Below are 13,901 nucleotides of genomic sequence, written 5' to 3'. Positions count from 1 at the left end.
TTTACAGGATGCCTCTACTTATCAAGAAATTAGTTATAACTCTACCTAAACATAAATTAGACAATTAAATAAGCTCCTTGATGAAGATGTTTGCTGTGATGATAATACTCTGAAGAAACTACATACTCCTTTCGGAAGAACTGCTCATTTATATGGTCTTCCAAAAGTTCATAAAGAAGACTGTCCTAGGGATTCTCCCACATTGTTCTTTCTGTCTATTAAATGCACATATCAGACAAAGTCATTTATCAAGGATTCCACACATTTTCTTGAAAAAATAAAGGATATTTTAATACAAGCTTCTGATATTTTAGTCAGCTTTGACATTGTTTCTCTATTTACCAACATTCTCTTGTATGACACTTTGTCTTCTATATAATGATTTTCCTCTGAATGCTGTGAAGATATTTAAATTTCTTATACAGTCAGAATATTTCATCTGGAAAAATAAGATCTATAAGCAGATTGAAAGTACATTCATGGGAAGCCTTCTGCTCCCACCTTTGCAAATTATTATTTAAACCACCTAGAAAATACCTTGTTCTCAACCATTTATCCTCAAACTTCTCTCTTTCTGGGTTCACTATGTAGATGATATTTTTGTAATCTGACCTCATTCTGAAAACAAACTAACCACCTTCCTGCATCAAATCAATAGCCTTAATTCACATATTTAGATCACCACGGTAAAAGAGTTTTGATAGCTTACCCTTCTTGGACATTCTTTTTACTTGCACAGTCTCTAGTACTTTGTCAAGCAGTGTTTATCAGAAACCTACCTTTACCGGCAGATATACATCAAAGTTCTGCTCATCACACTTCCTAAAAACTCAGGATTGTCAAATCAATTAATTAATACAGCACATAACATTTGCTCCTCTTCCAGCCTTACAACAAGAGCTTCTCACTATCAAAACTTTAATGAAATCAAATGGGTACAATCCTCATCAAATTCACTTCTCCATTGCTATACGACGGGATGCTCCACTAGAATGCAGGGTGACAATCTCATATATTTTGGTGCATTGGAACTAGTGAAGAAATATTTGTTAGCAGCAATACCAAGTTGTATACCTCAAATGAAAAGATTATAGATTTTGGTGTAAAGTGGATGATTAATGAACTAATCTCTCTCTCTCTCTCTCTTATATATATATATATATAGAGAGAGAGAGAGAGAGAGCAGTTACATGAGGAATATAAAATTCAGTCCAGGAAAGTGACTAGTATAGTAAGAAAGACGAAAAAAATATGAGAAGAGATTAGTCCTGCGATCCAAGGAAGAAAATTGTTAGGGTGTTTCATCCTGGAAAATTAGGTTTAATGACTAGTGGGATGGGGAAGATTCAAGGTTTAGAAGTATTTATTATTATTATTATTAATAAAGAATGGTCTTCCAAAAGTCCATAAAGAAGACTGTCCTATGTTTCAAATACTGGGTACTCTAGGTATCAATAAGGCAGTAGGGTGGATGGGATTCTGTCATGTGTTTTAAGACACTGTTGTAAGGATCTGACAACTCTGACCTGCTGTTCAATGAGAGTCTGGTTACAGGAAAAGTTATAAACTAGACCAGTTGTATTTCTTCTGTAGTTGTTAAGATTTTAAAGAAATTAGTGAGAGAGTGTAAACAAAATTGAACAGGTGAGGACAATGCTATCTGTGAGAGTCAGCATGGATTTCTTAAACATTGTTCCAGAAATCTAAAATTGATTGTCTTTTATAATAAAGTAACAAGAATGGTCAGTGAAGGAAAGGCATATACTGCCATTTTTGGGGATTTTAGAATGGTATTGCATGATAAGCTGATATTTAAGTTGCAGCCTATGAAGTTAGATATCAGAACTTGTAAGAAGGAATTGTATGAAGAAAGAAAAAGCTCACAAGTAGGGTTCCATGGAGTTGAGTACTGGGATCTCTTTTGTTTAATAATTATGTCAATGACAATAACAGTAGATTGCAGTATTCAGTTGTTTTCAGATTATATGAAATTGAGAAAAGTTATTAATAATAGTACTGATGTTGTGGCCTTTCAGAAGGATTTGAATAAGGTGGAGGTATCAAATGAATGGGGTTGTCAGTTTAATGCAACTAAATGCAAGGCTTTAAATTTGGGATTCATTGAAAGTTGCATATTCTGCTGGGGGGGGTAACTACGTTACAGGAAGTGGAGGATACAAGAGATCTTGAGATGATAACTGATAAAATTCGAAGTTTATGGGACATATCACAAAAAGTAATGGTTAGTGAGGATTGGTGTTATATTGCATTATAATATTTATTACAATAAGATGACAGGTGCATTGGACAAGGAAGATGGATACACAGCAGTATACTTAGATTTTGTTAGTTAAACTAGAATGAATAAGGCTAGATAATAGATTAATGCACTGGATTGGAGACTGGCTATATGATAAGTATCAACAAGTTGTGTATGAGGAAGCAATATCCTAGAATAAGAAAGTCAATGTGGGAGCGTTTCAAGGGTCTGATTTAGGGCCATTGCTGTTTAACTTAATAATATTGGGGATGATCTGAATGGGGAAATTGAGCTCTTTAGAGATGATGCAAAGTTGGTGAGAACTATGAGGAGTAGAACAGATGCTATGGCTTTTACCACAGGACTTAAATAGACTAAGTGAACTGGCATGGAACTGGATTTATCAGTTCAATAGTGAAAGGTTTCAAATTTGGAAAATAAAGGCAGGATGCAGAGTATACAATTGGTTGGGATATACTGGGAGAAGGTGGAGGAAATAAGAGATCTAGAAAGTGATGGTGGGCAGGGACCTAAAATTTAGAGGGCACATTGCTAAAATTGTGAGAACAGCACAATGAATTCTGACAATGCTGCAGAGGACACTACCTTATAGAAGAAAAGCGATTAGGCCACGTGGGGATGGATATTCTTGTCAAAGGTATTTGACAGAATATCCATCCCCATTTGTTTTCTCACAAATTAGAACAAATGGAGATGGATATAACATGGTTATGTGTAGGGTTTGTATACGTCCCATATTTTACGGGATTGTCTGTTATTACAGTTTGTGTCCTGGTGTCCCGATAAAACTCTTCGGGATGCAGAATTGTCCTGTAATTTGTGGATTTGTGTTTAACATTCCATTCTTAAACATAAAACATGTAATTGCCAAGAAATTGATATTAGTTATTGATCATAAAATTGTCTTATCAATTGACAATACTGACATGTTGCGAGAATAGCACAACTAGTGAACGTTGTAATAACTAAGCATGGCTTATTTGATATGACACAGATCTGTTATGAAACATAATTAGTTTTATTATTTTATATGCCTTTAAAATGCCGAAGAGAAAGTGTGTTCTCACAGAAAAGCTAAGGACTGAATACCCTTTTATTATACCATGTAATTGAGATGGCAAAGTTGATGAGAAAGTGAAATGTACACAATGTAATGCAATATTCGGCATACAACACAGCAGTCAGTCAGACATCACGCAGCACATCGCTACGAAGAGACACAAATTAGCAGAAAATGCAAGTGGTGTCAGATTATTTTTCTAAAAAAAAACAATAGGTAAAATGGAAAGAAATCTTCAAGCTGATGAAGCTACATTTACATATCATGTATGCATGCATAACCAGAGTTTCAGTTCGATGGACTGCACGTCGAAAATAATCCGGAAACTATATGACAAAAAGTTCACTTGCAGTCAAAAGAAGACAAGCAATAATTGTGAATGTATTAGCACCTTATGCAATGGCTGTTTTCAGAAATGAACTTGAGAAAGCTAATTATGTGTCAATAATGATAGATAGTTTTAACCACAGTGCTTTGAAAATAGTTCCAGTTCTAGTTCGATACTTCATGCCAGAAGAGGCCATCAAAACTATGGTTCTAGAGTTTTTAGATTTACCGTGTGAAACTGCAGACCAACTTACAGAATATGTATGGCAACTAATGACAAAGTGGAATATTGAAAAGAAAGTTGTTGCCTTGTCAGCAGATAATACTAATACAAATTTTGGTGGAAGTTCCAGAAGAGGAAGGAACAATGTTTTTCATAAATTGAAATCAAAATTGAATCGTACATTGATAGGAGTTGGTTGTTCATCCCATATCATAAATAATGCTATACAGTGTGCAGCTGATACGTTGCCCATGGACGTTCAAGCTGTCATTGAAAAATTATATCAGCATTTTTATATCTATACTGTTAGAGTGCATACACTCAAAGGTTTTTGTGAATTTTTAAATACTGAGCACATTTCTAGAATGCCGATCTGAAATGTTTCATGCAACAATTTGTGCAATTGAAGGTGAGAAAGTCACCCTTGCTGAAGCAAAATCCATTATTGAAAGCCTCTTAGAGAAACTTCAGCAGACACGAGATAATGATTTTGCAACAAGGAAAGAACAGTCTTTACTGAAGGCATTAATTGAAGATGGACTCATCACTGAGAAGAATTATGGTAATTATAAAAATAAATTTTATAACACCTGTATAGAATACATCCAAGAATGGTCTTCTGACACTCTTACTTTTGTAAGTTTGTCTTGGATTTTATTGAAGAATCTAGAAGCCAGTCTCAGTTGGAAAAGTGTGTAGAAAAGTGTAACAACTATTGAAGAGGTCTGCCCAAACACAAAAATCAATAAAACTGAACTGTTTGATGAGGTGATGATCTTGAAAAAGGCAATTACAGAGAAGAAAGAAGAAATTAAAGCAAAATCTAGAGGAGAAATTTGGTATGAATTATTCAGCAGTGTTGGAGTAAATGAATTAATACATTTGAAGAAGATTGTTGAGTTCTTCTGCTGCATTCCTGGCACAAATGCTAGGAATGAACTCCTTATGGACAAATGAAAAGAATAGGTTATCTGTAGAAACTGTAAAAGCTATGCACATTGTTAAAGTATTTTTCAATAAGGACTGTGTAGAATTTCATAACTTGGTAAAACATAATCATTCTTTACTTGAGAAAATACAGTCATCTGAGAAGTATCACAGGCAAAGATCAATGATTTAGTATTGTTTAAAGTTCAATTTTAAGATTGCTATAATTAATTCAATTCTTTTGCCTTTGCTGATGTTCGTAAGTAAACAAAGCAAAAAAATTTTGTTGGTTTATTCAAACCGAAAGTGTCCCATATTTTTTTTTCAAAAATATATGAACCCTAGTTATGTGGATAAGAAGCTAGCTGCTAAAGAGATATCAAAAAGTAGTATATATGAACCCTAGTTATGTGGATAAGAAGCTAGCTGCTAAAGAGATATCAAAAAGTAGTATATATGAACCCTAGTTATGTGGATAAGAAGCTAGCTGCTAAAGAGATATCAAAAAGTAGTATATGGAAGGACAGAATCCAGGAGAATGCAGGTGACTAGTGGTTTGCCACAGGGTTCAGTGCCAAGACAATTGTTTAATTTGCACATAAATGATATAGGAAATAACCTGAAAGGAAATATTCAGTTATCTGCTGATGATGCGAAATTGGTAGAGTAATAGTTAATCTATGTGGAGAGCTTGCAGGAGGGTTTAAATAGGTTGTCAGTATGGGGCAAAAGATAATGGGTATCAGTTTATTGTGGAAAAATGCAAAGTTATACATTTTGGGATAAATAGATTACAAGTGTACCGCATTGATGGAGCTGTACTCCAGGAAATAAATGAAGTTAGAGATTCAGAGATAGTGGTAGACAGAAAGTTAAAGTTTAGAGAACATATTGGTAAGGTAGCTCATAACATTGCTTGGTTATTGACAAACACAATAACAAGAAGAGATAAGGAAGTTGTTATTCCTTTTTGTAAGGCCTTGATAAGTGATTAGAAGTAAGAACACTGAACAAATAACATCATTCACATCTTCCAAGGACTATTCAAGATGGAAAATGTAAGTTGGAAATACAAAAAATAATTGCTGTGGCAAAAGAGGTATTAAAGAACAAGATATCATTTTTTCATTTAATTTTTAGTATTGAGACCACATGCTTCTGAACATAAACCAGGTTTATTAAAATAAACAATATAACCTGAAAAGTTTTGTAAGTCATCAAATTACATAATGAGGGGTACAAGAGTTGCATAAAAAGACTAGAAAAAAATTTACATGCAGCTGATGTTATCAAAACTTTAAAACTAGTACATATAAACAAAGGGACCAGAAAAAACAACAACTGTTGTATTAAGTAATCTGTGAATATTGGAACAATACTTACAGTGGCATAACTTATATCACATTCCAGATCTGCAGTTGTTAGATTTTAATGAATGCAGACCACACTTGGTGTAGGATTAAACCTTGGTTTTTGTTACATTGTGTGGAGAAGAGGAGAATTTCTGAAGCTTCTTTAAATTTTCTTATAAAACAGTTATGATCAATTATTTGGGATAAATATATTACAAGCTGTATACCACATTGATGGAACTGTACTCCAGGAAATAGATGAAGCTAGAAATTTAGGGGATAGTGATAGACAGAGAGTTAAAGTTTAGAGGACATATTGCTAAGATAGCTCATAATGTTACCTGGTTATTGAAGAACACACTAACAAGTAGAGATGAGGAAGTTGTTATTCTTCTTTATAAGGCTTTGATATGCCTACATCTAGATTACTGTGCTCAGGTCTGGTCTCCTAGGTTTCTTGGGGATAAGGAAGTGGTGAGAAAATTCAGAGGCAAACGACTAAGATGGTGAATGGTCTGTTAAATGTTCCCTATGAGGATAGATTGAAGGTGTGTGGATTGCAGAAGTTGATTGATAGGAGATAAAGAGAAGCTGTGACAGAAATATTTAAGTTGCTTAAAGGATTTAATAGGATTGATGCAGAGGAAATGTTTCAACACTTGGATAGAGGAAGCAGAACAAGAGGTCATCTCTAGAAGTTCAATAAAGGTGTGTTAGTAGGAGTGTGAGGACTAGATTTTTTGCTTGGAGAGCTGTGAATGAGTGGAATGGGTTGCCAGAGTCAATTGTGAGTGCTTTGTCTGTTAATGAGTTCAAGGAGAGGTATGATAGATTGTATGGATAGTTTGGATCTTCCACGATGAGTCTTCAGACTACATGGAGGTGCTCATACAATAATAATAAAAGATATCTGACAGGGTCCAGAAGTGAATTGACTTAAATGGTTTCTGGTGTTTGGAATGTCAAGTATGAAGAAAGGATGAGAAAATGCATTTGTAGAGTCTGGTGGATAGGAGGAGGGAGATATATAAAAAAAAGACATATAAGTTGGTAAGGTTTTTTTTTATCAGATTAATGTGGGAAAGGTTTTTTTATAAATGAAATATGAAAGCAGCATAAGGAGTGCATGAGCAAGGGAACGAGAAACAAGTTTTTTTGTATGTAGATGGTGAATAATTGGAATGCATCACCTGAGAGTGTAGTGACCAGAGAATGTGAATGCATTTAAAGCATGGTATGATGAGTTGTGCATACAACAGAGAGAGACCACCCATGATGAGTCTTTGCCTCCATGGAGATATGTAGATAATAATAATAATAATACCGAGAAGGCCACTGACCAGCAGAGATTGAAGAGTGGTGATTCGATTAGAATGGAATCACCAATACTCCATCCACATCTGGATTACTGAGCTCAAATCTGTTCAACAGTATTTGAAGGGATAAATTAACCTTGAAGAGGGTGTGGAGTGGAAAACAAAAATGATATCAGGACTTTACAATGCTAGTTATGAGTATAGACTTTTTTTTATGTTGATCCCGTACACAAGAGGTTGGTTAATCAACCTATAATATGTTAATACCATGTGGGTAGACTGAACACATATGAACTGCAAAGTTTGATGGATAGAAGATGAAGGGTAATATTGTTGAGACATTTAAACTATTGAGAGATAGTTACAGGATTGACATTGGGTAGATATTTCATATGATAGAATCATGGGAAAGACTTGGTGAGTAAGTGAGTAAAAAGTGGCTTTGTTTTTTATGGATAGTGGTTGGAGTATGGAATGCATTACCTGATAGGATGGAAAGAGCATAAACAGAGAACTAATTTAAGGAATAATGTGAGAGACTTTGTGCTGTCTAAGATGGGCCTCCAATGAGGTCTTGTTATTTCAGGGAGGTCTTGAATAATAATAATAATCATTAAGCTCAAACTGGACACTCTATGTGGGAATGAGAAACTGACACTTTACTTATGAGTGCAATATATCTCCAAAGGGGATAGCACTCGCTACTCCATTTGAATAGTAGGGAGTAGTGAATACTGAGACACCAAATGAGTTTAAAGCATGGCATGACTGATATTATGTTAATTAACACAATGGCAATTAGTAATAATAATAAACTATTTATTTCATCTGAATAGCATAAGAAATAGGTAATTTTAAACCATTTGTAAAATTTATTACATCTTCAGAATACAAAGCTTCATTATTATGCAGTTGTGAAAATTTTTACAAGTATATAATAATGTCGAAGTTTATGTGTGTGTGAGAGAAAGAGATAAGTTGATTTTCTATGAAAGCAGATCTTTTATTGTTTACAGCCTAAGGACAAGCACAAAAAATTATGAATTCAGATAGAGAAAAAAAAAAAGGAAATTTCATAAAGCAAACCTACCAAGGGCTCCCCAGCACTCACACAGTGCTGCAAGTGAGGAAACTTATATTCATGTATATTATTTTGAAGGAGCATTCGATAACCTGTTGGAGGTGCACAGAGAGTAGTAACTGGGTATTTTTCAAGAGCCTGTAAAAAATATGACTTATCAGGCATGTACTCTTACAAATTACATAACAGTTATGCATGTCCATTCATCTAATATAATGAATTTATTTTCCAATTAATTTATAGGACATTATTCATTCTGAAAAACCAATTTTTAAGTTGACTATATATATATATATATATATATGTCTGCACAGATAGCCTATTGGCTGTGCGCTTCACAATCATATGCCTGGGGAAGGAGTGACCTAGGCTCGATTCCTGTTGGAGACGTGAGGAGCTTAAGGATCTTCCTCAGCCATAGCCAAGTTAGCCTGTCTTGGGCATGGACAGTGGGGTTTTCAACCCAGTTTATTCGTGGGTTTTTTCATCCCGCAAACAGGACTCATGAACACACAGGATATAGCCATAGGACGGCAATGGGAAACCACCTTGCTCATAGTCACTTCCCTAGTATGATAGCATAGCTGCCCCTACCATCCATATGGATGAAAGGAAATCATTCCATTCCATATATATATATAGTCAATTCTCATTACAGCAAACACAGTTCCTTACAGCAACAATGCTGTGTTGAAATAAATTCAGCAATGCAAATAATTATTACTATAACAAACTATTTCTTTGATCCCTTGGAATTCATTATACAAAACTACCTTATGAAACTATAGAAAATGATCTTCTGAATTATTTGAGTAGAAGAAATTTTCATTTCATGTACTTATCAAAAAAAAAAAAAGAAATTCTGCAATATTTGAAAGAGTGACAACAATCTGTTATATTACTAGACTGTATCTTTAGTAAATTAATTACTAAGTTGGCAGCTAACTACTTCCACTTTTATTCTTTTAAACAATTACCTATAAGTCTAAAAAAAACAGATCTCATATTAGAGCAAAAGCCCCATGCCAGAAAAAATATATATAGCAAAATATATTCTATTTGAATGTCTATGATCTTCTATGGATATGTCCAGCTTTCAATTTAATTGAAATGCATAAACCAAAATTATGATATTAGTCCTACAAATTTCAGTCACAATGCTACACTTATGACTTTTAGCACAAGTAGTCATAAAACTATACTAAAACCACTACCCAGACTGGGTAGTGATTTTAATATAGTTTTAGGACTACTTTCCCATAATGCACAGCATTATGGGAAATAATGCTGTGCATTATGGGAAATGTCATATTAAGACAATTAAGGAGGGGTCATTAGCTACTAGATACAAGTAGACTATTCATAAAGAGACTTCATGCCTTGGCATCTTTAATTTAATTTATAACCAAGCTCTGGATTAGAGCTAGTTTTACCAACTAGCTCTAATCCAGAGTATTCTAATAATAGAATACTCTGGATTAGAATAATTTTATAATTAGAATAATAGAATAATTGGACTATTGTTCTCAGATTTGGTCCCCAGGATTTGAAGGGGATAAATTAACTGTGGAAAGGATACAAAGACGGATGACAAAGATGGTTTCAGGACTGTACAATGATAGTTATGAGGATCGGCTGAGAGAATGTGGACTGCAGAGTTTGGCGGATAGAAGAAGGAGAGGTGATATGATTGAGACTTTTAAACTGTTGAGAGGTGGTTACAGGGTTGACACTGGGGAGTTCTTTCGCTTGGTTGATCAGCGGGAAGGAGTGATGACAAGAGGCCATCCCTGGAAGTTACGAAAGGAAACTGTGAGCAAGAGGGTAAGGAGTGGTTTCTTTGTGTGGAGGGTGGTTGAGCCGTGGAATGCATTGCCTGATGGAGTGGTGGGAGCGAGAACGGTCAGTGACTTTAAAGAGTGGTATGATAAAGTTTGTGTTTCTCAGGGGCGGACCTCCCCTCGATGAGTCTTGACAGACTTTATGTCTTAGGAAGGACCTCCCTCGATGAGTCTTTTGACTCCTTGGAGGCCTGAATAATAATAATAATAATAATAATAAGGTGCAACACTTTTTCACTACGGTTCTGCTCGGTGGGCCTGTCAGTGAGTGGAACTTCTGTTAAGTAATGAGTTAAATGATCCTTTGGTCACTTGTTGATTGGGTAATCTGAGAGATTGTCTTAGTTTTTGGAGAAAGCCTATACTTAAACAGTCTGCAGAAGTGGTCTTAATTACTGAATTCATTGGATGCTTGCCTATCGTTTGGCATCTACTGACATGGTCTTTGTTTGGGTTGCTTCAGTGGATGCTTTTTTCCTGGGAAATGAGCAGTTCCCCTAGGTGGTAGGGTGAGCCTGTCACTGAGTAGAACCACGAACACTGCTGATTATCTTTCAAGTGATAGAAATTTAAAGAGTCAAATGATCCTTCGATCACTCATTGAGTTTGGGTGACCTGAGGGATTACTGTAGTTTTTGGAGTAGATCCACACTTAAACAAAACTGAAGTGGTCTTTGTCGTGGCTGAGCCTGTTCTTCTTTTCAGCCATTTTCTGTCTACTGTGGACAAAGGTCTCCTTCAGTTCTTTCCAGCTTTCTCTGTTCTTGGCAATGGTTGGCCAACAAAATTTGACAATTCGTCACTCCACCTTCTTTTAGGATGTCCTCAGCCTCATTTCCCTTCTTTAGGAATCCAATTCGTTAGTATGGTGGTCCATCGCTCATCTTCTCTTCTGGATGGATGTCTGGCCCATTTCCATTTTAGTCGCTTGGTGAAGAATGATGTCAATGATGTGAGTCTGGCTTCTTATCCAGGTGTTTCGCTTCTTATCTTTTAATGTGATGCCTAGCATCAACCTCTCCATTTTTCTTTCAGTTGTCGTTAATTTATTTGGCAGTGCTTTGTTAGCGACCAAGTTTCACAACCATATGAGATGACTGGAAGTATACACTGGTTAAATGTCTTCCTTTTTAAATAGAGTGGGACATCATTGTTCTGAAAAATGCTTTTCAATTTTCTGAATGCACTCCAGGCAAGTTGAACTCTCCTATTTATTTCCTTTTGAAGTCCACAATTTAGATCAATGAGATGATCTAAGTAAGTATATGAAGAGACTCTTTCCAATAAATGATTTTCTATTATTATGTTTTTTGATGTTACAAAATGATTAAACATGATTTTAGTTTTTTCTGTTTATCTTTAGACCACCTTTTCTGCTTTCATGATATAGGTCTTCTATCATTATATTAAAGTCTTCTGGAGTGTTTACAAATATTATGATATCATCTGCATATCTTAGGTGGGTTAAGTTTCTGTTATTAATTTTTATACTAAGGTTTGTCCAGTTTATATTATTAAATATTTCTTGAAGGACTGCTGTCAAGATTTTGGGTGATAGAGAGTCTCCTTGGTGAACACCTTTTTCAATTGATATTTTATTGCTACTCGTGTGAAATTGGATGTTGCTGTTGCAGTGAGGTATATTGCCTGGAGGAGGTCCATATATTCTCCAGTAACTCCCTGATTCTGGATGCTTTGATTATTGCATTAGTTTTGATGGAATCAAATGCTTTTTCATAATCAATGAAGGCTAAACAGAGAGGCAATTGGTTTTCTTCTGCTTTTTCTATTATTTGTTTTACTGCATGAATATGATCAAGTGTGTTAAAGCCTTTATGGAATCCTGCTTGTTCTACTGGTTGAATTGAGTCTAGAAGAGGTGTTAACCTGTTTGTTATTACTTTTATGAGAATTTTGTACAGATTAGAGAGAATACTAATTGGTCTACGGTTTTTTACTTCTTCTTTGTACCCTTTTTTAAGTAACAGTATCAGAGTAGCATTTTTTGAATTTTCTGGTATCTTCCCCTCTTCTTGAGGAAGACACCAGATGAGCCTGTTACTGAGAAGAATTCACTCATTACAGAGTGATCTGAGGGATTGCCAGAGTTTTTGGAGAAAGTATGCACTAAAACATCTTTCCATGTCTAAACATCTTTCTTGATCACTGCATTTCATTGGATGCTTGGGAAACATCTAAACATCTTTCTTGATCACTGCATTTGATGGATGCCTTACCTTGGGAGATGAGTGAATCTTGCTGGCAGCTTGTGGAAACTGATTATTATTATTATTATTATTATTATTATTATTATTTGACACCTCCAGGGAGTCCAAAGACTCATCGAGGGAGAGTGTGCCAACAGCATCGAACGATTGGCCCCCTTTCAACTACTAACCGTGCTCAAACTTACTTAACTGAGCCATTAGTAGCAGAGGCTCTACCAATCGACCAACCTTTGCCGGCATGATGCTTAGCTTAGCAGTGGGTTTTTGCTTTTGCCTACAACTGGGTGGATCTGAGGCTTCCATAGGTTTTGTCTGGGCAAATCAACACAGAGTTTAATGGAATATAGTATAGTATTACCTGTTGAGGTTAGAATGATCTGAAGGATAACCTAGTTTTTGGAGAAGATCCTTTACTTATACAAAGCGCTTGATTCTGGGGAGTAGTGGTTCTGCTTAGCCTGCACTGAGTGTAGAGCCAACAATGAGAGTTTAGGTGCGATCCTTGTGGATCACTCAGCGAGATTTGAAGTGATCTTGTAGATCACTCAGTTTTTGGAGAGAGGTACCCTCACAGTACCTCAATATATAGCTTGAAATTGGTCTGGGTAATGGTCCTTTCCATAATGCATAGCATTATATGCACACTGACAGGATGTATGCTTTTGCATAAGGGATAATAAGGCAATCAATGTGAAGTCATTAGCCTCTATATACAAGTAGCCTAGTCGTGAAGATACTTGATGTGCAAACTTTGTTTGCTTACACCTAGATAAAGGAATAAACAAGAACATAATTTCTTGGCATCTTTAATTTAATTTTTTCATTAATGCTACCTGGGAAAAAATTGTGAGAATAAGTTACTAGTCATATTAGTGGATATCACATTCCACATAACAAAACAAGTTTTTAAGTGTGATTCTGAAATTCCAATGTCTTATGCATTGTAAGAATAAAAGCTGAAAATATACTTCTGTATATACATTGAAAGTGTTGCTAGAGGCAGAAGGGAGAGAGAGAGAGAGGACTGGGAGGGGGGATCAATATTTCTACGGATACAAAGGATTTTTAAAGAAATTGAAGGATTTGTCTTATTGTTAGCTTTTTACACAGACACACTTTCATTAGAAAAATGCTTCACATTTGATAAAATAGCATCTCTGTTGTTTAAACATGCGCCACATATCTAACTGACAAATCAGATTACACAAGGAAAAATTTCCCAGCAGGATTTTTATATTTGTATTAACATATTTATATTAATTAGA

At 35.2% G+C, this 13,901-nt stretch overlaps 1 protein-coding gene across 1 annotated transcript in view; it reads right to left on the bottom strand.

The window, feature by feature from the left end:
• Positions 1 to 13,901, bottom strand: part of LOC150108983 (acyl-coenzyme A synthetase ACSM3, mitochondrial-like) — a 124,770-nt gene that overhangs the window by 35,540 nt on the left and 75,329 nt on the right. Inside the window, exon 11 of the mRNA XM_090401421.1 lies at positions 8,577 to 8,705. Within this exon, the coding sequence (XP_090257547.1) occupies positions 8,577 to 8,705 (129 nt within the window). The remainder of the gene's footprint in view (positions 1 to 8,576; positions 8,706 to 13,901) is intronic.

The sequence above is a fragment of the Typopeltis vanoorti genome, chromosome 2 (genome assembly GCF_054136105.1).
Source record: "Typopeltis vanoorti isolate ZY-2024b chromosome 2, IOZ_Tvanoo_1.0, whole genome shotgun sequence".
Taxonomy (NCBI): Eukaryota; Metazoa; Arthropoda; class Arachnida; order Uropygi; family Thelyphonidae; genus Typopeltis; species Typopeltis vanoorti.
This window is presented reverse-complemented; position numbering and strand designations above follow the sequence as displayed.